Source organism: Bemisia tabaci, chromosome 10 (genome assembly GCF_918797505.1).
Source record: "Bemisia tabaci chromosome 10, PGI_BMITA_v3".
Taxonomy (NCBI): domain Eukaryota; kingdom Metazoa; phylum Arthropoda; class Insecta; order Hemiptera; family Aleyrodidae; genus Bemisia; species Bemisia tabaci.
This window is the reverse complement of record NC_092802.1, coordinates 3,373,287-3,396,567: the sequence shown is the minus strand read 5'-3', so window position 1 is coordinate 3,396,567 and position 23,281 is coordinate 3,373,287. Positions and strand designations below refer to the sequence as shown.

General features: G+C 36.5%; 1 protein-coding gene across 1 annotated transcript; it reads right to left on the bottom strand.

Annotated features, from left to right (window-relative positions):
• Window positions 1-190: 190 nt before the first annotated feature.
• LOC109038064 (uncharacterized) lies at window positions 191-19,453 on the bottom strand. The gene is made up of 14 exons (XM_019053001.2): window positions 19,170-19,453; window positions 17,941-18,000; window positions 17,493-17,641; window positions 15,817-16,014; window positions 14,587-14,734; window positions 13,888-14,173; window positions 12,584-12,833; window positions 11,895-12,168; window positions 10,544-10,758; window positions 8,253-8,447; window positions 7,148-7,285; window positions 6,469-6,596; window positions 5,229-5,680; window positions 191-4,309 (listed from the first exon to the last, which is right to left on the bottom strand). Exons 1-14 carry the CDS (start codon window positions 19,218-19,220, stop codon window positions 3,380-3,382), a joined length of 3,474 nt encoding a protein of 1,157 aa, XP_018908546.2. The 5' UTR covers window positions 19,221-19,453; the 3' UTR covers window positions 191-3,379.
• Window positions 19,454-23,281: the final 3,828 nt, after the last annotated feature.

Here is a 23,281-nt window from a genome sequence, read left to right as displayed (position 1 = left end):
CTATAGGCTGCAGTGCTAGCCCTCGAAATGAATTCTATCAATGTTTCTGGGCACAAACCAAACGTTATAGTAGAAATTTGTCGGTGCTAAGATAGTGAAGTCTGACCGCACTCAGTCCAACTTAATAATCATTGGGAATTCTTTTTCAAGCTTTTCATGCCATTAACCATTGAGTTTTTTTAAGAAAAACAGGGTTGCCACAGTCAGAGAATAACAGGAAAAATCAGGGGAAACCCGGAACTGTCAGGTAAAATGACAAAAGTGTCAAGAGGAAATTGTTTAGGCACCCTTATTTGCCTCTAGAAAGGGTTTAACGTTTTGAACAACAAATTTTGCGCAGAAACTATTATGTCTTTTAACCGTCTGGCATATCTTTAATTGTCAGGCACTTTTACCTAAAGGTGTCAGAGAAATCAGAGACATATCAGGGAATTTCTCCATCCAAACTCTGTGGCAATCCTTACAAAAAAGTTGACATGTAAGAAGATGTTGTAGAATTTAGGTAACTTAGAAAATTTTCAGTTGACAACTTCAATGGGAAGTATTTATGCTGAGGGTATTTATGTTTAATTGAATAAAATCAAAAGGAACTTTGAGACTTGCAAATCCTATGCACACAGTCCCTTTTGATTTTTTTAATTCAGTGGCTCATATTTTCTCTCAGCTTAATACGTTCAATTATTATATCATTTTTTTTTAAAAATACTTTTTAATCCCCTTTTTTCGTTTTTTTAGAGGAATTCTCTAAGTGGGCTTTTCCTCCAAATTAGGACTCAAACAGAAGATTCTGAGCTTCATTTGTAATACTTTCCTCTTTTGAATTTAGACGTGAAATTAATTTAATTGTAGGTAGAAAGAAATCTTTTTATTTGTTTATTTTTCTTTGGATTTGAACAAAAGTTTTTATTGTATTTATTGTAAATACTGCACGTTTTTTTTTAAATTTTTACATTTAAGGAAAATGTCTTTTTTTGTACTGTATATAATAGAAATTTTAATAAATTCAACTCAAAATGCCTTTTTGATTTTTTAAAGAACAATCAAAAAGAAAAAGATCATTAACCCAAGTAGCAGTGATTGCGATAAATAGCGATTTTATCAGTTGGTTATCACGATTATATCGGTGACAATTTATCGAGATATTATCGCATTAAAAATTGCGATATATAGCGGTTAAATCGCTACACATCACAATTTTTGGTTCGAGAAAATCATGATCAATTTTCGATAAAGTCGAGGTTAAATCGCCATTTATCGCGATTCTTGTTTCGAGAATATCGCGATAAATTGTCGGGCGATAAAAGCGCGATTTCATCGCGATAAGATCGAGGATAATTGCTTAGATGTTGATGATTCTGATGGTTTCATCGCTGATAAAATCGCAATATATCGTGATTTTTCCGTTGAGAGATGCTACTTGGGAAGGGGTCATTCATAAAAAACACAACGCTCTAGGGAGGAGGAGAGGTCCAGCAGAGCCTCACACCATTCTGTTTTCACCGGTGACGTAGAGGGCTTTGTCACAGAAGCAATAAAAAATGAAATGGCGTTTCTCAAATTTAGTTTCCGAAATTTTGGTTTTGGTTGAGTTTTCTTAATGATGAAATGTGGATGCTTTTTTCAACCAGAAAAATGCGGATATCTCGTGAACAGTCATACCTAGCGTAAAAGGGACGAAATTTTTTCAGCTCCCTCGTACTACCGTGCTTCCATTTACACCCTCTTTTTGCCCCCATGAGGTCAAGACTGTCCTGGGGTCAATTGCAATTTTCAAAATTTTTTTTTTAGTCAATTTTTCTTCATGTTCATGTTCATGTTCGTAAGAAAAAATTGAAATTTAGCAAAAGGCATTTTTGACGTCTTACAATTTTATCAATAACCAAGAAAAGTATCTGATTTTCGAGCGTGGAATAGATTTAGTGATATCCTTACAATTATTACCATTTTCAAAACATTATTAGTGAATTTATTTTCAGCCCCTATAAAGGGTCTTTAACCGTTACTCATTTAGTCATACATTTTGAACGGTTTCACATATTTCATATTAACAAATTTGTTTGTATCATGAAATAATCAAAGATAATAATTGGTTCCACTATAATTTTTAAACATTTGAAGGACCCGCCGATACTGATATTTTTCTTGAATATGTATGAATCGACTCATGCAAATACGTCCATTGTCGAATACTGTGTTTCATAAATGCAGTGGTTTCTTTTGCCCGACGACTCTGATGAATAAGATCTATCTCTTTTGTAAATGTTTCATTTTACTTCTTTTTTAAACGTTTAATTATACACTTAGGGATTACTTATAAAATTGTTCTACATTCCTAACATCTCAAACCATCTTGTGTCTGTAAGTTACAACAAAATCGTCCTCTCAAATTCTGAAACACTGTATTGGACATCAGACGTTTTCACATGAGCCGATTCATATGTAGACCCTCTATGGAAAAAAACACATTGACCCTCTATAAAGTTACAAACATATACATATAAAAAAATATAAATCATCTGGGGAAACAATATCACATAAGTTGGTATTAAATCAGTCTATGGCTAGATTGAGGAAGCAAGTATCTCCGTTTTTGACTTTGCGGATTTCCTGGCTGCTTTATTTTTTTCTTCTTAGGAAAACTAGGCAACATAATTTCTTGAAACTCCCTTAATTTTTCTTCCCTATCGGCAGAATATTCTGCACAAATTTCAAGCTATGAAATTGGCTTTTTCTCTTCGAAAAAATAATATAGAAGTGGAAAATATGAAGCATTGCAATGGAGATACCTGCGTGGTTTCACACTTTCGCTATCAATACTTGAAACCACGTTCTATCGAATTAAAGTTAATCTGTAACCTGAATTATGTTGCCCATACCTGCAGCAAGAGAATACTTCGAAAGACTAGCTTTGAAAACTTGAATAGTAATTGGTAAGAAGATAAGTTCATACCAGCCAATTTCTTGAAGCTTACCTAAAACTGACACGAAGAGTTCGGAGATGTCAGAATGTAAATAACAAAGTAATTGAACCGTATTTAACAGAAAGGAACAAAGCCACATCAGCTATTGCCAAATATAATCGGGCAATTTAATTTTTTACGAGAGAACATTTGTGCGGATTTCTTTGAAAATTTTAAGGAATTTGCTTTGTACTGTGGAGAAAATTCACTGAAATTTGCACAAAAATCCGCACAACCGTTTTCATGTATAAATTTCAATTGCCCTATTAAATTCGGCAATAGCTGATGTGGCTTGGTTCCTTTCTGCTTAACGCGGTCCAATTAACCTTTGCAGTTGGCAGAACTTAAAATGCACCCAGTACTAATATAAATCTACCAACGATCTCGAGTCAAACGAGGACAGTAATGTGATTAATCACTCATTCTTTCTGTTTTATTTTCAAGAATTGTTCCTCCACTTCTAATCCTTTTTCAAGAGCCTCCGTGAAATAGTCAGTATCGTAAGAAAAATATTCAATCTGCACATTTCTTAGGGCAATACAACACTGTCGAAAGAGTAAACTGAAAGAGATATTCATTTCATGAGCTCGCTCTTCCAACATTTTCTTGAAAAACGTTAAAAAACTGTCAGTTTCTCCTCGGATAAAATGGGTCAAAGCAAAGGGAAAACTGTGAAAAGGTAAACTAGAATATTCCTCAGTGGGACAACTACTTAAGCCAGAATATACAATTAAAACCCTAAAAAGTATCGCACAAAGATATTCTAGATCCTCATCTTGGCAACTCTCCAAGAGCCCCATCAAACCTTTGACAAAAAACAAAACAGTAATATGAGGAATCGGCAATGCAAAAATTGGTAGTAGTTCACTTTGCAAATAGGACCGATGGTCAACTCCAAGCCGGTTTGCACAAACCAGTTTTAATAATTTGATCAAACGATCGATAGACTCTGATGATAACTTGATAGCTGCCAGGCCACACATTAGTTTGATAAAATTAGGGTGTAAGTTTGATGAACCACTCTCCGGTGGCGGGAAGATCATGTTGATATTCTGGTCTGACAAAACAGAAATGCAGCGCATCAAACTCTCCGAACAGGCAGGAATATCACACACATCGGTCCAAAGATCATGAAGAATTGGGAATAGGAACTTGTCGTTTTCTGGGTGATTTTCTGCCAGGAGAGACCTAATTGAATCAACTATAGAGCAGAAAAAACCCGTTTCATTGCTCCTTATTTTTGCTTTGGTATACTGCAGACTCATCGATAAGAATCCTTGACAAGTTGTAGGGTGGACACTCTTCATTACACCTTTCAGAGACTGAAAAATGTTGAGTATTTCTGTTTCCTGAAACCAAGAAATGTGAACTCTATTAAAACTTAGTCTGCCAATGTACTTTTAAGTATCTGTCATCGATAAAAATTTAGTACAACACTGACCTAACTGAAATAAAGGGTTCGTTTGGTTTTAAATTCATAGTTAGAGGCAAAATCACATGAAAAATGTAAAAGAGAATTTTAACTAAATTTAGAGGAGCCGCAAGGGAATGAACTGACCTGAATGGAGATGTTGCATTTGGGAGGAATTTGCGATTTGACTATTGATTCTTCTGTAAAAGTTCACGAGAAACTTGATGGTCCCACTAATTTCCTCTGAAATCAACTTCCAAGCTCAAAAAAGATCTCAATGTTGAGGGCGTAATGGAGGGGATATCCCTCGCTATCCTGAGAGTCCACCTCTACATTAAATCAAACTCTCCATGCAAAGATAGGGAGCAAATACATTGACAGGGCTGCCACCTTATTTGGGGACTCTAAAACTGAAATCACGGCAACCCTGCTAATGTATTTTCTCCCTATCTTTGCATGGAGAGTTTGTCTTGATGTAGAGGTGGACTCTCAGGATAGCCGGGATATCCCCTCCATTACGCCATCAACTTTGAGAGCTTTTATTGAGCTTGGGAGTTGATTTCAGGAAAAACCAGTGGCACTATCATGTTTCTAGCAAATTTTTACATAAGAATCAATAGTCAAATCGCAAATTCCTCCTACACACAACATCTCAATTCTATAGTCAGCCATTTTGTAAATGATAGTTTTAAAACTTGGCACGTATTAAAACGTGTAGCCTATTCTGACTACTTTTTGAAATCAGGCCTGGCGGTGACACACACAACAAAAGTGTATTTTCAGCTTCTAAAATCTAAAAAAAATTATGACAAAAAAGCCTTTAAGATCTATTACCTCTCAAAGGAAGGATTTCTTACCGTCTCTTCAGAGAACTCCAAGTTTGACAACTTGGCCTCCAGCACATTATTCGCAGAAGAAGATTTATGCATTGACTGTTTGATAACAAGCTTCGTTGAATACATTTTCAGCTCAACTGATCCCTCATTCATGTAGTTAGATAAAAAGGCCCATTTTAACGGAGGTAACGGTTTTGGAAGATCACTGGACAGAATCCGCAGGCAGAGAGATACGGGGAGTCTGGTAGTTTCTGCCGTTGGCGATGAGGAGTGTTTTCGTATGTAATCCACGAAAGTGCGGCATAAGCTCCTCTCTTGTAGAAATGTATACATGGAGGGCTCATCGAGAACTTTAGAGTATATTCCGCTGTGAAACGTTGCGATTTCATCACTTAACCACTTGGTAAACAGTTCGACAACTGCGTCTGCGCAGTTTGCTGGGAGGGACTCGAGTACGTTTAACCAGCATTTCCCTAAAAAAAAAAAAAAACTTTAGATATCCACCCTACATGAATAATTAGGAGAGTAAAACATTATATTTAACCGGATCTATAAACAAGGGACTTTACCTTCAGGAGAGAATTTGCCTCAACTTTTCACAAATGCGTGAAGGAAACAAATCAGGGAATTTTGGCGCAAGTTTGTCCCTAAAATCTCAAAGATTGGAAGAGATATTAGTCATGAAGTTCCCAAATAAAAATTTTCAGGTAATAGAAAAACGTGGTTTAAGTATTCGCAGGAAGTTAAGGAAAATTTTCTGTCGAAAGATAACGGCCCTTTTCAGAGACACGGTTCCATGTATTTAATTTAGAATAACTTTTTAATGTGAAAAATTGTAAGGACCAAAACATGAGGAAACCAGTTATTTTTTTTTCATTACTGATCACTATCAACCATGAACATTGAAAATTTTGGCAAATGTCTTTGATTTTAATGTAAGCTGGTGGGTAATGAGGTCAGTAATAAGTTTCACTTCAGAACAAATCCTGAAGTCTTCAACTTAGCAATAAAACAATAAAAATATAAAAAAAATATACAATTTATCTCAAGATTTTTTCTGTAAACTTTAAAATTACAGCTGCGATTTCATCGAACTGTAGCTGATAAAAATAAACATGCAGTACCTCCAGTACAGTTATTTTTCAGAGCTCTGCGTCTTACAGAGTGAAACCTGGAAGTCGCTCTAGAATCAATCAGGCCTAAAATTTACAAGCACATTACTTGATTTAATAAATGATGATAGGATGAAATATATGTTTACCTGGAACATGCACAAACTCTGCAACACTTATAGCGAAAGATGTTTCGATTGCTTTCCCTGCGTTTTTTTTGTAGACATCCGGAAGAGTTTCAACACTTAAATGTTCCAATCTGAAGCTGGTAAAAGCTCTGAAATATGAGAGGATACACTAGATTAAATAATTAAATCTAGTAACTCAGTGCGTAACTAATAATTTTATTATCTCTGGTAATCTAGTAACTTTTGGACAGAATTGATCCAGTAAATTGATAATGCAACTAGAGTACAGGAATTATCAATGTGATAATTCTATGCCTGACACAGCAGTTTAAAGGAAATCATTTCAGATTTTGCAATGGTTTATTTCCGCTACTATCAAGGGTGCACAAATATATGATCCCTGAAAAGATGAAGAACTTGTCTTAATTTACTTTGTAAAGCATTTGATCATGATCAAATCCGAAGATTTCTTCAAAGACTGAGCAATTTTTGAAACTGATAAATTATTGAAAGATTTAATTTTGCCTTTCAACTGAGTGCTTCAACGTTGCATTACTTGAGTGAACATAATGTAATCAAAGAATTATTAGAAAAAACAACTGGATAGGAATCAAAACTAAGCAAATACAAAATTTCAACAAGGAAAGCATCGCTTGAAGCACTTAGGTTCTCGCACTTCCTAATGTTCAATTCAACTTACTTCAATGCAGCGCTGACAATTATCTCATCTGAGCTTAGCGTCACGAAATTCCATAAATTTGTCACAACCTCAGTGAAAAATTCCTGTCTGTCTGTGTAGGAGTAAACATTGGGAACTAGACTGAGAATCTCACATAAACTGTGGGGGGTAGAATAAGAAAAGAATGGATTAGGTTTACAGAAATTAATTGATTCCATTACTATGAATTTGAAAGGAAAAGAGTATTCATTGAAGAACAGCTTCCACCATCAACAAACAACAAATAATATTCAAAGTCGCTATGCTTAAACAAGTCAGGAGTGCAGCTTTTATTTTATAATTACAGCAATGCACCAATTACCTGAACACCAAATATCCTGCGCTTCAGTTATCCGGCTTGTGAACACTGAGGTTTTGGTTAAAAATAAGCTAGCTGACAAGAAGAAAACAGTTTTTTTCTTTTGGCAAAAATTAGATATCGATGACTACACCGCCGTGCTAAGGAAGAACGCCGTATGAACATTCGATAGTTGCCAAATTTCCTTCAATAAAATTTTTATCTTTAAGGAAAGATAAGAATATTTTTCCCTGAAATTTTCAGGGACTCGAGGTAAAATTGCGAACAAAATTATCTGACAAATTGGTAGAAAAATATTCAAAAATTTGCCAAAATTTTTTGGAGGAAATTTGGCAACGTTTGATGGCTCATACAGCGTTCTTCCTTAGCACGGCAGTACAGTGCAAGACCGCGTATCAGCATTGCGATGTTTCAAAATTTTCGCTCCCATTTTATTTTTCCCGAGAAAAACAAGCAAACTTCATAGCTTAAAATTTAAGCAGAATATTCTGCTGACAAAGAAGAAAAGTCAAGAAAGATTTAAAAAAATTACGTTGACTAGTTTTTCGAAGAAAAAAAGGAAGTATAACAGGAAGTATCAAAAGGAGATATGCGGACTTTAGTCATCAATATATGCGTTGCTTTTTTTTGGGGGTTTCTTTAAAAACAATGTGATAGATTACTGCTCATTCACAAAGAAATCAGAAAAATTTTGCCTCGCTTTGGTCGGTTACTTCAAAGTTTAAGATTCTTCTATATGTTAAAATTAATTAGAATAATAAAACATACCCCGCGATAATATCTGGTCTTTTATCGTTGATAAATTTAGGTTTGATGGCCTTCCATGTAGAGCGAATATCAATCTCTCCTGCTTTGCAGAGAAGAGCCACCGAGTTGAGAGCAAGCATGCATGGTTTTGTCCACTTAGATTTATTTAGGATATCTGCGATGGGCCTGGCAACACTTTTTCCATATATTTCTGGACTGTAAACAAGACAAGTGCTAAGCATTAATTTTTAATTAGAAACATCCTAAGCTATAGACAGACTTTCCTGAAAAGATGCTAAAAGAATCATATAAAGTACGCTGAGAAATAAACAAGGAGATAAAAAAAATTAGGATTAGAATTTCCAGTTTTTTAGTTCATTGGTAAAAATTTTTGTTTTAATCATCTATTAGCCTCAGTGTAGAAAATAAATTTTTCCCCTTATTTTTTCTAAACTCTTAATTGTTAAGACAAGGACATAACACTAGTTGAGCTTATGTAGCATCGATAACTATTTTTTCTAAACTTTATTCAACTGGTGGTTGCACAAGTTCAATAACAGCGGCAAGGTGTGAATGATCGATTATTGATATTTCCCCATTGAAGCTATGGAAAAGAATCGAATATTAAGGTGCTCGTTGCAAACACCCTGTTTATCGATTCTTTTCTATAAATATAAATGGCAGATCAATCAATATATTGCAAAGCGTGACACGCCACTGTACAATAACTTAGGTTGAATGACTAACATGACTGCAATGAAGTAGACTTAGGAGCCAAAAAATAAAAATAGAAAAAGGCATATGTTAGACGAATGGTATTGAAGACCGATCGATGGCAAATAAAGGATGATGAAAGAATTAAGTATTGAAAGATCATTAATACAAGAGTGGAAGGATTCCACCTTTTTCTATTTTACTCGAGGGGTTGCCAGATTGTGCAATTAACGTGAATATTTTACATGGGTTTGAACTGAGAAAAGTGCTGAAAAAGCAGCTTATCTGGCAACAGTAGAGTCTGGGAGGGACGAGAGGCTGCCTTCCAGGGAGAACCCATAATTCAGCCGGAAATATCATTAAAACAAATTGGTTCTGTTTGAAGTATCAAATGTATATTAGGGAAAGCTATTTTAAAATAATAATTGTAAATGGACACAGATGCTACAAAAAAGGAAAAAAATGAAAGGGAAAGGAAATGAAATGAGGATATAATTATGTATGCAATCAGAGAGAATAAAACAAAAACATCAGAGAAATTTATATGCAATGAAAGTATAGGAAAAAAACACGAGTGGGCTCATAGCTAGTCCAAACTCGGACTATACTATCGTTGATCAGTTTTCAGACCCCTACGCCACCAATAATCTTCTTAGGAAGTAAAGATGAACTTTTGCTACTTCAAGTAGTCAAATCGCGGAAGGAGACCAACGGTTGTCACTTTCCTCCACCTGATGGGACTGACACACCAGTCAAATGCGGTTTTGAAGGAATGATTGTTCCCTATCATTGCTTCATCTCCACATATTTATTAATATGCAAATGATGGCATGCTTCAGTAACAAGGTTCTATGACAAAATCATTTTTGTTTTGAGAGTCTCCAAAAAGTATACATCATAGTGATCAAATGTCCAACTAATCAGAAAAATGGCTCTCTGACCGAGCCGAATGTCACTCGTGTAGCTAGTGACAGACTGGCCAGTACAGTGGACTCTCGATAATTCGAACCTCGATAATTCGAAAACCCCATTAATTCGAAGGAAAGTCCGTTTCCCTTGGAAATCTCTCGATAATTCAAAGAAAATTAATGTATTTTTTTCCCCTCGTTATTTCGAAATTTTTAAGCTGGCGCGGCCCTCTATAATTCGAAATTGCGACAAAAATTCTCTCTGTAATTCGAAGTGTGGGAAGTTAATATGGTCCTCCCTCTATAATTCGAAATAAGACGGTACATTCCCTCTACAATTCGAAGTCAACTGTTTATGTACCTGGGTGTCTGAAAGAGCTGATAGGATTGTCAAAATGTAAACATGTAATTAATAATTTTAAAATTATTTTTACCTCCTTGAAGAAATAAACTGATATTTTTAGTTCCTTTTGACGTAAATCCGTCCATTTGCCTCTCTACATTCGAACCTCTCTAATGCGAAATTTCCTCACATGAATCTCTTTAATTCGAACTCTCTTTATTTCGAAACCTCGCTAATTCGAAGAAAAAGCTGATTCCCTTCAATTTCGAATTATCGAGAGTCCACTGTATAATGAAAAAACTTGAAGACAATACACAATCTCTGCTTGGGAAAAATATTGTTGATACCTTATTTTACAGATTTCATTGATGACTTTGGCTTTTGTGAGCTCGATTTCATAGGAAGAAACATCGTCAGACACGAGAAGAGTGTGTAAAAACGGGAAACAGCGGCGCTCGATTTTCCAAAATAGAAAATGTAAGTAAATGGATTCTTCTCTGAGAAGGGGATCACTACTTGCACTTAAGCCCTTCAGAATTTGAAGGAAAATCATCTTGTTTTCCTGTAAAAAAAGGAAGGAAAATCTTAGAGTATAAAATGTGAGCAGAGGAATGAAAAGAAATGAGACCTAAATAATACAGATGAAAAACGGATGGGTAATAAAACAGGTTCAAGTGTATTCTTGGCCAAGGCTAATAAAATACAAAATTTATAAGATTATTTCAGAGGGTTATCTGATGGGATACCATCTTGATTTACAGAACTAGGGCCTTGACAGCCTGTCCGGACTATTGGATATTGGTTGAATCTTCTCAAACCTGGATTGATGACACAGATTAAACGGTATGCAGACAGTACGTCTACAGAAAAAAGGGCTACAAAAAAAAGGGCTACCTTTTTTAGTCTACAGTCAAAACGTCTACATTTTAATGCCTACTAAAATTATGTCTACAGACAGTTAAATATGTTAAATATGTAAAATTTCTACGGTTTGTTTGCCCACTTAGAAAATGTCAAAATATTTATGTTGGCCACTGAAAATATATAAAATATATTTATAAAATAAAAAAATAAATTAAATATGCTTGTTGATATTTATAGGATCAATTATTCACGAAATGTGACTCACAATTTTTCCTTCCTCAACGCTTGTAAAAATGATTCTGCCGTAACGCCCAATTTTGATTCAATAACTGTTCAAACATTCGATAGTTCAAATGAGATTCTTATATTAGACGACATAAATACAAACTTTGACATTTTTGGAGTAGGCATAGTCAAATCGTAGACATTTTAATACCGCAGACATATTTGACTATGGACATTATTTTAATAGGCATTTTCATGTAGACATTTTGACTGTAGGCCAAAATAGGTAGCCCTTGTTTTTGTAGCCATTTTTCTTGTAGACCTATTCTCCGTAAACCGATTAAACTGAGCTTGAACTATCTGTAGTTATGATGTTTCTCGAAAAAGCATTATTCCGGCAGCAAGATTAATTTTTCAAGTCCATGCCAATCATTTCTTGTTGAAAAGTTGCTTGAAGTAATGTTTTTCTAGAGGCAACTGACTCTCGTCAACTGTTCTCTCCTTTGACCATGTGGTAAACACGTCTACAAATATTGATCTGATCGGTAAAGATATATTTTGAATAGAAATGAAAGATACTTAAACATTGGATCATTAGGTAAAGCATACTTGATTATCTTTGTTGATACAGAGGTGCATTGAAGTTAAAAGTGTCGATTGTACTTTAGGATCCTTCTCTCGCACCAATTGAAAAACCAACAGTGCAAGGTACTGATCCAGTCGAAGCTCCGATAAGTTTCTGATGACCTTTTCTTTCATTGCTCTATCTTCGTAACTTATCAACAAAGCACCAAGGAAAAGGGAAAATTCTGAAAATTTTGTGTTTTTAGAATTAAGCCAAAGTTTCAAATGGTTTTCCTTGGAGGGTAAGTTCTCTCCTAATCTGCAATTTAAAAATAAGACTGCATTAGTTACGGAATGAGACTACAAACAGAGTGCCCCAAATCACCCATACAAGATATCTTTTATTATATTTTAAAATAGACAAAGTTGCAGACTGGTAGGAAATCGACTTTGAGAAATCCAAATTACATGCACACAAATATGACAAGAAATGTGAAAAATCATATTTTTGTTTAGAGACTGAAATTACCTATGAGCCACGCATTGAAGAGACTTTCGAATACAAAACAAGTTCTGCAAAATAAGGCCCTTTCTTGATCTCATTTGCCCAGATTTTTGCGAACATTAAAACAACTATATTTTAACCAGTGCTATGCACACATTATGCTTACGATTGGCTAGATTGAATGACAAAACTGCATCGATAACTTTGTAAATAAACAAATACACAGTACCCATGAATAAGGACGGATTTCTGGACAATTCTGTGCGAAGATGATATTAATTGAAACGTATAATTTTTACAAAAATCTGACGATTGATTGTAAAAGTCTTTTCTTGAAAATGCAATTCCAATAATAGCAGACGCTAATTCTGGGAGCTCAGGACATACTTGAGTTGGTTGGATAAGCCACCTTGCTAGAGACGCAACCAACATGTGTTCTGATATGGTTGAGCAGCGCACAGTCTTCATAATATTCAGACCTGAGAATAGAGAAACGGGAAAAATTAGTTACGAGATAATATTGAAAAAAATGAAGGTATGAAAAAGAATATTCCTGAGAAAACATTGGAAGGGGGGAGGGGGAGTGATAGGTAACGAGCACCTTCTGTGACATGGAGATAAAACAATTTAAAACAAACTTCTATTTGGAGAGAAGCCCAATCTATGAACTTTGAAATTCACTAAAAACTTTATATAAATTACAAGTAAAATGCAAAAAATACAGCACATAACCTTGTCACACTTGTACAAGGTCAGTATGAAACTTTAAAATTTTAGCTTTTATGTTACCAAAATGCCCCAATTTTCTAAGATTTCCATAAACTCTTTGTAGACTCACATGGCGATAAACTCGAAGGGGAAAACCAAAATGATAAATCAATGGCCAAAATGCAAAACCACGTATCTTTATTGAGATGTTCCAAAATATACCCTCCTATTGTAATCTGTGGACAAGAAACAAGTCAACTTTATGGCTTGAAATTTATACTGAATATTCTTTTAAAAGAGAGGAGAAATCAGGGAAGTTTTTAAGAAATTACAGAGTCTAGTTTTCCAAATAACAAATTTCATATGACAGGAGGTCTACGATGGCGGAAACAAAGATACGTGGTTTCGCACTTTGATCATCAAAAATGTAAAGGCTGTGGCGAAAGAGTTGTGCTTGGATAGCGCAACACTAGGATAACATCAAAATTTAACTGGTCAAAGGAGAGCACACTGCAAAATTTGAAATGCGCTAAGTTTTAATCATCCACTCATATATGTGTTAAAAGTTTTTTTCCAGTCCATTTCTAAAAGTTTCAGTATATGATTTACTTTGATAAGTGATTTCATATACCTCATGTCTCATGTTCTTCCTCTTTTTCTAAAAAAAAGAAACTCTAATATCATGGAGAAAAATGGATTGATATAGATGCAAAATGCTCCATAGAATATACCTTAGCAAAGCACCTTTTTATGCAGCTACCTTGAATGAATAGAACAAGAAAACAAGAAAAGAGACCTCCTTCCTGGACGTATAGTATCACTTACAAGTGATTGACACAGACGATAGATGCCGCGTGGAGCTCAGAGAAAGTGCCTCAGCGAGAATTGATAGAACCAAACTTGCAACTTGTGGTGATTTTAGGACAATTATTTCCAGCTTATGTAGAGCTTCTTCAAAGAGGGTTCCGGTTTTGATAAGGTGATGAATAACGCTTGCTATGATTGGAGTCAGAGAAATGAGCAGAGTTTCAACCTCTGGGTCGGACGATTTCTCCAGCAATTTATCAACAATATGCAAGTACTCATAAGCTGCATCTGACTGAGCCAAATGCTGAAACAATTTAAAAAAATACAGGATGAAACGATGTCAAGAGAGAAATTTACTTGAAAAATGTGAAGGCCCCTGCAGGTTCCTCATGGGAAATTCCCCCTTTCCAATAACCTATTTCTTAAGTTAATGATTTCATAAATAAAATGCGGCTGCCATGAAAGGCGATAACTTGCTAACCGATCAGCAAACAGTAAATATTTCCTGTAGAAAAAGGATTGAGATGGCAATACTCTTCCTATATGGGTACTCTAAATCGGTCTCTCCCTGACCGCAAAAGATTAAAAACAATTCATGTTTAAATACACAAAATGCATCAGAATGTGTCAGAAGATAATAAAAATTCAGGGCTGATAATGAGTAGTGCACTCTGTAGACCTCCTATTTCAGATTTTTTAAAAAAAAAGTAGACTTACGACGAATTGTGACAAAAACTCAGTCAACTGCTGGATTTCCCCAGAGTCTACAAGAACATCCCATGCGGCATTGCGAAGAGACACGGCCAATCCATCGCAAGAAAAAATATGCTCAAATACAGGCTTAACAAGCTGAAAGCTTTTGCCACTGAAATAAATATGAAAAGCGAAAAAGTCACATGAAAGGAATAAAAAACATTGCATTTTTGGATTAGATGGCTTGATTCCGTTTATTTTAAAAAAGAGTATGCTAGTTAAACTGATCTCAGTGATTCATGGATTGAAAATTTTGTGACGATTTTTTTGTTTGATTAACTTTTTCGATACATATGAGGAACGATTGTTAAAAGTAAAAGCACAATTCGATGGCTAGACCCTGGAAAAAAAAGACATATAGGTTGCTTCCTTCCAAAATGTCCCTCTTTTCTATTTTTCAAAAAGAAAATGAACAGACTCAGTTGCTTAAATTTCACAAAACATTTTTCGAGGAGAAAAGAAAATCCACAAGAGATTTCAAGAACTGACGTAGGTTACTTATCCCCTAAATAAACAAATTACGGCCAGCGATTTCCAGTCTTGGAAAATTTAGCAACATACTTTCAACGTTTAGACACCAAATGTCATTGTACTTTTCTCGATTACTTCCATTTAAAACATTTCATACTGATGATAACACAAAAAAGACTCACATCTGGATTGCTGTGTTTTGTAATTGAATCGTAAAGTTTGTAGACACGTCATCTCATTTTGTGTGAATGTAATTTTTTAGACCACCTGTATTTGCCATCTATCATTTTTAGTTTAGATGGCTAGAAAAAATTAATTTGTCAAGTTTCACTCATCAAAATAAAAATAAAAAAATTCCAAAAATATCTGAAAGCACTTGCAATGGAAGCACTGGATACGAAAAGGGCACTTCTCGATTGCAGTGTTTCAGAATCTCTGTTGCTAATTAATCCCTTGGAGAAGAATTTGATGGGTAATCTTGCCGGAATTCTTTCTATAGAAAATTGTAGGATCATAAGGAATAATCAGTAAAATTTTTAGTGAAATGGATGCATTCATTTTCCTTACAATGAATGAAATATTAGAGGAGACTCTAAAACAGTACAACCGAGAAGTGCCCTTTTTGCATCCAGTGCCTCAATTCAAAATAAAAACTTTAGAAGCCTGATGCTTTGGCTGGGTGGCAAACATGTCGATTAACTTGTTGGATCTGAGTAAACTTACTGTGGATGCAGATTTTCACAGATATATCGGACTGCTACTAGGACTGTGAATCGGCTTACTTGCTCTGGGTGATCGAAAATGTGCACGAGAGGATGCTCAAGAGAATGCCTTAAAAAGATGGGATTTGAATTCTCTTTGCATTTGGCGAGGTCCAGCCGAAATAAATCTATGGATAACTGAATTAAACCACCTAGGTTCCTAAGACAAAAAAACAAGATAAACTGCAATTAACAAACAAGCAGAAATAGACGAAGGCACCCTAGTAGCAATAGTTGTGAAAAAAAAGTGAAACAACTTGTGAATTTCAAAGAGAAAATTCTTAGAACATGGTTAAAACAAGCGAGGAAGCTCTAATACGTTTGTATTAGAGAAGCGCTCAGCTTTTTTCTATGGAGGCGCGTTTTTAAGTTCCCCAAAGAAGCTGGGCACTGTTGTGATGAACTCGTTGAACTCGCTTACCAAAATTTCAACTGTCAATTTCGGGAAAACCACACTTACCGCTGAAAAAATAAATTAAAGAAAAACGATTATCGCCCTCTACTCTTTGACATTAAAAGCATTAGGTATAGGTATCACAGATAAATCTAGATTCTAAATATGTGAGGCCCCTCTCTGCCTTCTTGTTGTTGAGCTGGTGGCATTTGAACGCCTTTTCATTGGTATGCTAGGTTATAGAGGCAGGTTGAAATCAAAAAGTGCCCCCTATCAGCTGAGCGTTTCATATCCTTGTGGAGAATTTTTTTTTTTTTTTTATCTAGGTATTTTATAAGAAAATGCCACTTTGGACTTTTACAATTTTTTCATCACTTAATTTTTGTAAGTTTTACACAAAATTTCAGATTTATGTGTTGCACATTAATGGCGAAAGTGTGAAACCACGTCCTCCGTTTGCAACGTTGCAGACTTCCTGTCATACTTAATTTTTTCATTGAAAAACTAGTCAATTTAATGTCTTAAAAACTTCCTTATCTTTTCTTCTCCACTAGTAGAATATTCTGTATAGGTACATTTCAAGCTATACAGTTGACTTCTTTTTCTTCAAAAAAATAAAATAGGAGAAGAGAGTTTGAAACACTGCGATGGAGATACATGGTTTTGCACTTTAGCCATCATTATGCAGTATATTTTAAATTTAATGTCAATATGAGAGATTTGAAGAATTTAACCAAATTTTGGTGCCCATTGTTTTTCTAACTTTTTTCTCAAAAATAAAGTTCACATTTTTACATTGTTAAAAAGAGCATGATGGGTTCCTAACTTGTACATTTGAACAGTTTTTCATACATTATTTTAAAGTCCAAATTTGATAGTCAATGCCACAAGGGACAAGTTAGAGCTAGTACAGGATCATAAAATAAGGATCTCAAAATAAGATTTTCTTCGGATTTTAACATGCTATCTGCCACATCAGGCTTAAATTTTAAATACTTTCATAATATGAGATTCTACAGTCTACACTCTTCAACTCCTCCATTTACCAAATCCGTTTTTACTATCGGCATGTATTTTGTAACAAACTATACATGAGTCTACCACACTAAAATTTTCAAAATATGAGTCAGGTTTTGTTGTAAAGCCACTTTCTTGGAGCATACAACAAGGTTGGGTTGTGAAGCGGCCACAGGAGGACCCATAGTTTTCAAAAAGGAAAAGGTCCTGGGGTAAAAGATACTTACTTTGCTCCCAAAATACTGGATGATAACCATGAGTATGCAGTTATCAAATCAATTCGCTTCCATTCCACCAACTGAGAAACTGCATTGCTTGCAGTCAAATTCACCACAGGATTTTTGTGACCACATAATGTTTTCAATTGGTCTATTTCCTGTAATAAAAATAATAACATTTTAACTATGTGCTCTTGATGTCCCGTCAGTGATTATTCCTTCTGAATTATTTATGAGGTAGTCTTTTGAGAAAATTTTCAATTTTCCCAAAAGGAACTACCTATTTCCACTTTTACATTGTTTTTTATCCAGCTTCTACGAGCACACCCCATCTTTCCATCTCCACATAGTTCTTTTTAGCATAAATACATCCAATTGAAGATTTAAGACTGATCAAAATTATTAATTTGCTTACTTTTATAATTGAACTTTCTTATTCTGCAATCAAGGTACTTACTTTTAGGACTAGAAGATCACTCTTTTTCTGGAGGATTGCCTCTTGTAATTTGTTCACTTCCTGTTGACAGAGGAAAAATAGATGTATCAGTCAATCTAGTTGCGGAGGAAAAAGAATACCTCAGAGATGAAAGGGAACTGAAAATTCATTAGTAAAAATAGAGAACACAGAAAATCAACCTCATAAAGCGATAAAAAATCAGGTCACATCAGCTATTGTCATATTCGATCAAACGATTCACTTTTCTACTGATGAAAAGTATTACAGATTTTTCTGAAAATTTCAGGGAATTAGCTTCATGCCACTGAAATCTACTGAAATTTTCAAAAGAATCCACACTATTGTTCTACCATGAAGAGCAAATCGTCCGTTGAAATTTGGTAAAGGCTAATGTGACTTGCTTCCTTTCCACTTAAAGCGATCTAAATATAAGTAATAATAATAGAAGGTGAGCCAATACGCTGGGATACATAAATTATATAAATCATGTATCACAGCGTATTGGCTCAGTTTCTATTATTTTTGATATCTAAAGCTATTCAGCCCAGCATGATTCAATAAATATACGTAAGTAAAACCGCAATCACCGTTCTAAGTATTTATAATTAGTACTGCATAGGTAGAGATCATCATAATTGTTGAGCTGCCTCATGTTTTACTCAGCAGGTGGACTTTAATATTATTGACAGACCATAGGGCAAGAGTTCAATGATTTTATTGTTAAGTAATAATCATAAAATAGATCAACTTTGTTTTTCCCATAAAATATTAACTATCCGATGAAATTTGACAGTAGCTGGTACGTTGATTCTGTTCTAATTTGAGTACACGCCAAATAAGTTTACACACTTTTAGAGTGCGACAGAGGATCTGTCATCTTGATTCCTGCATTCACTTTCAATCCTAGGCTGATATGACTTGATCTTCTTTCGCAGTCTAAAAGTGCTTAGACTTTTGGCGTTGACTCTAACAGAATCTAAATAATGAATGACCTTAGCGACGTTGCGTGTCACTTACACTTTGCCTTTAAGCCTCTTGGTGAAAAACTCTTTGAGGAAAACTAGCGTACTAATCCCAAAAAATTTTCAAAAGAATTCCGAGATGTCATCCGTCTTTAGAAAAACTGTTTAAGTACTTGAAACCTAAACTTAAGGTTCCAGGACAGATTCCAGAGAACCATGATTGCCTCCTGAGATCAAGTTGAAGCTTCGTAAGAATGTCATACTCACATTGGCTATTCGAGGAGGATCTGGTATTGGAGAGTCAAAGATTTTATCCATACTGAGAGATGATACAGTGGACTGTGGATATGATACAGCGGACTGATGACAAAGTAGTTGTTTATTTCCAACGAGAGCACTAGGTCAAAATTGAACACTGCACAACATTCTCATTGAAATTTATTTAGTACTTCTTCTTCTTTAGCAAAAATTTCTCTCATGGTTTGAGCACTAGCTGCACTAGCACCACAACATACACGGTTATATGTTTTGTTTACAAATTATTTGAGGGTTATGTTATTATTATTGTATTTCTTTTTCTTCTCCTTCTTCTTCTTCTGGAACTAACAGCATTCCAGTGTTGCCAAGATTGGACGACTTTTTTTACCTAGCTACTATAAACTGATCATCTGAACAGGTTTTATCTTTACGCCCGATAAACTCTGAATTCAAGACGAAAATCATCTTCATAAGTAAATTTAATTTTTTCAATGATTTCGGTGATTATATGCAAAGAAATGTAAGTTGCACGATCCTGGCAACACTGGAATGCTCTTGGTCCTTAGCACTTTTTCAGCAAAATTTTTGTTTGCTGGATTTTGATTGGTGCAGAATTCTACCGTGCTATGGAGGAACGCCGTATGAACATTCGAGTGTTGCAAAATTTGCTTCAATAAAATGTATATTTTTGAGGAAAGTTATGGATATTTTTTCTTGAAATTTTCCGAATTTCAGGTGAAATTGCGAAAATTACTATGTGTTAAGTCGGAAGAAAAATGTTCATAATTTACCAGGAAATTTGTATTTTATGCGTGTTCCCGAGGCTCCTCGCGCGATTCACCGGGCTCGAGGAGCTTATCTGACCAGAAAATCCCACTTAGTGAGTCATTCAGCGGCTTGCTGCATGCAAGCGCGAAACGCGCGCTGGCGCCTACAAACCTAACAGGAATACTTCACGCATTACGCATTGCGTGAAGTATCCCTGTTAGGTTTGGAGGCGCCAGCGCGCGTGTCACGCTGGTAAGCTGGTTTCCCGCCGAACCGCGGAGTGCCACAAAGTGCTTTCCAACCATGAGCCCTGGAAAGAACGGCCGTAAACGGGGACTAAGGCTCAACTTGGGTTGGTAAATACGCTGTTTTGTCCTTTCTCTCTCTCGCACTCATTGCTCAGATGCGGCACGTCAAAGGAGCACACTCGGCTTTGACAAGCCGCCGTTTTATCGTCTATCTCTCTCCCACCCAATGATCAGATGCGGCAACCCGCGGCTCGTCAAAGGGACACACACACACTCGCAAACATACAGGCTGGGCCTCATAATTTGGTGCGCGGTGGTAGTGGCGAGCCCGAATCCGGGTGCCCCGAAAAAACGCCGGAGTGCTTTCCGACCATGAGCCCTGGAAAGAACGGCCGTAAACGGGGACTAAGGCTCAACTTGGATTGGTCAATACGCTGTTTTGTCCTTTCTCTCTCTCGCACTAATTGCTCAGATGCGGCACGTCAAAGGAGCACACTCGGCTTTGACAAGCCGCCGTTTTACCGTCTATCTCTCTCCCACTCATTGATCAGATGCGGCAACCCGCGCCTCGTCAAAGGGACACACACACACACTCGCAAACATACAGGCTGGGCCTCGTAATTTGGTGCGCGGTGGTAGTGGCGAGCCCGAATCCGGCTGCCCCGAAAAAACACCGGAGTGCTTTCCGACCATGAGCCCTGGAAAGAACGGCCGTAAACGGGGACTAAGGCTCAACTTGGATTGGTCAATACGCTGTTTTGTCCTTTCTCTCTCTCGCACTCATTGCTCAGATGCGGCACGTCAAAGGAGCACACTCGGCTTTGACAAGCCGCCGTTTTATCGTCTATCTTTCTCCCACTCATTAATCAGATGCGGCAACCCGCGCCTCGTCAAAGGGACACACACACACTCGCAAACATACAGGCTGGGCCTCGTAATTTGGTGCGCGGTGGTAGTGGCGAGCCCGAATCCGGGTGCCCCGAAAAAACACCGGAGTGCTTTCCGACCATGAGCCCTGGAAAGAACGGCCGTAAACGGGGACTAAGGCTCAACTTGGATTGGTCAATACGCTGTTTTGTCCTTTCTCTCTCTCGCACTCATTGCTCAGATGCGGCAGGTCAAAGGAGCACACTCGGCTTTGACAAGCCGCCGTTTTACCGTCTATCTCTCTCCCACTCATTAATCAGATGCGGCAACGCGCGGCTCGTCAAAGGGACACACACACTCGCAAACACGAAAACCTTGTTAAATCGCCTTTCACCTTTATCACAGGAGGATGTAAGACGTGCATAACCTCAATCTTGCTTGCCGATAACGGCCATCTTGTTTGTTTATCTACGGCCCTAAGAGCATCTTGTCAGCCTATTCGCTTGCGACCAATGAAAAACCGGAACAGAAATGGCCATACTCTGTCTATAAAGGTACTCTAGGAGGAAAAACCCGATTATCCCTTAATAGTTTCTATTTTACTCGCTAAAAACTGTAAATTTAAGACAAAAATTACCATCTAAATTTCTTAGTTTTTCACAATTTCCGCGATTTTATTGCAAAGGATGAAGTTGCACAATCTTAGCATCATTGCAATGCCAGTGGTTCCTTTTAGAGTCCCTTTATAACCCAGAGTTAAGACAACTCGATTATCAGCTGACTGGCAGCCGGCCTTGGCTGGCCATGGAGGCCGAAACGAGTGCACTCAAACGAACGATATTGAGGGATAAGGATAAGGAATCCTCCGATGTCTGTCATCCAAAAACAACAACATCAACAAAAACTGATCAAAACCTTAAAATTAGATTGATTAGTGGATAATTTCTTAATATATTTTCATTTTGGTGCGATTAAAATAACAATTCACTCTTGATAAACCACAATTTAGTTATATTTTCATTACTTTTGTTCACATTCGAGGTACCGCCATCTTGGTGCACTCGTTTCGGCCTCCATGAGCGAGAACCAATCAGAATTGGATTTTTTTTTAGGCCACTTTCAGCCTAACCAAAAGTGAGTTGTCTTAACTCTGGGTTATAAAGGGACTCTAGTTCCTTTTTGCAAAATGCAATTTAATTATTGTGGACCTTGTGAATCCTTCCATCAACAAATTACACTACGCAGTGACGGATGCGCTATATACCAAGTAAATACAGCAGAGCGGCACTTAAAATGTTCCATTGAAAACTTGTGTTTGCAAGTTTTAAAGACCTTCTACGTTGAGTACCTATCTACTCTCGTATCGGACCTAGAGTCCCTTTATACCCAGAGTTAAGACAACTCACTTTTGGTTCGGCTGAAAGTGGCCTAAAAAAAAATCCAATTCTGATTGGTTCTCGCTCAGGCCGAAACGAGTGCACCCAAACGAACGATATTGAGGGATAAGGATCAGGAATCCTGCGATGTCTGTCACACAAAAACAACAACATCAACAAATTGATCAATTAAAAAGAAAATGAGATTGGTTTGTGAATAATTTCTTAATCTATTTAATTTTGGACCGATGGAAATAACAATTTACTCTTGATAAACCACAATTAGGTAATATTTTCATTATTCTTGTTCACATTCGAGGTACCGCCATCTTGGTGCACTCGTTTCGGCCTCCATGAGCGAGAACCAATCAGAATTGGATTTTTTTTTAGGCCACTTTCAGCCCAACCAAAAGTGAGTTGTCTTAACTCTGGGTATAAAGGGACTCTAAGTGCACCAAGATGGCGGTACCTCGAATGTGAACAAGAATAATGAAAATATCACCTAATTGTGGTTTATCAAGAGTAAATTGTCATTTCCATCGGTCCCAAATGAAAATAGATAAGAAATTATTCACAAACCAATCTCATTTTCTTTTTAATTGATCAATTTGTTGATGTTGTTGTTTTTGTGTGACAGACATCGCAGGATTCCTGATCCTTATCCCTCAATATCGTTCGTTCGGGTGCACTCGTTTCGGCCTCCATGGCCAGTCAAGGTCGGCTGCGAGTCAGCTTATAATCGAGTTGTCTTAACTCTGGGTATAAAGGGACTCTATACTACAGTACTTTCTCTCTGTAACGAGAACTCAAGGGACCGGCCGATTTCCTCGGTAGAGAGATTCTCGTTATAACGATAGTCGAT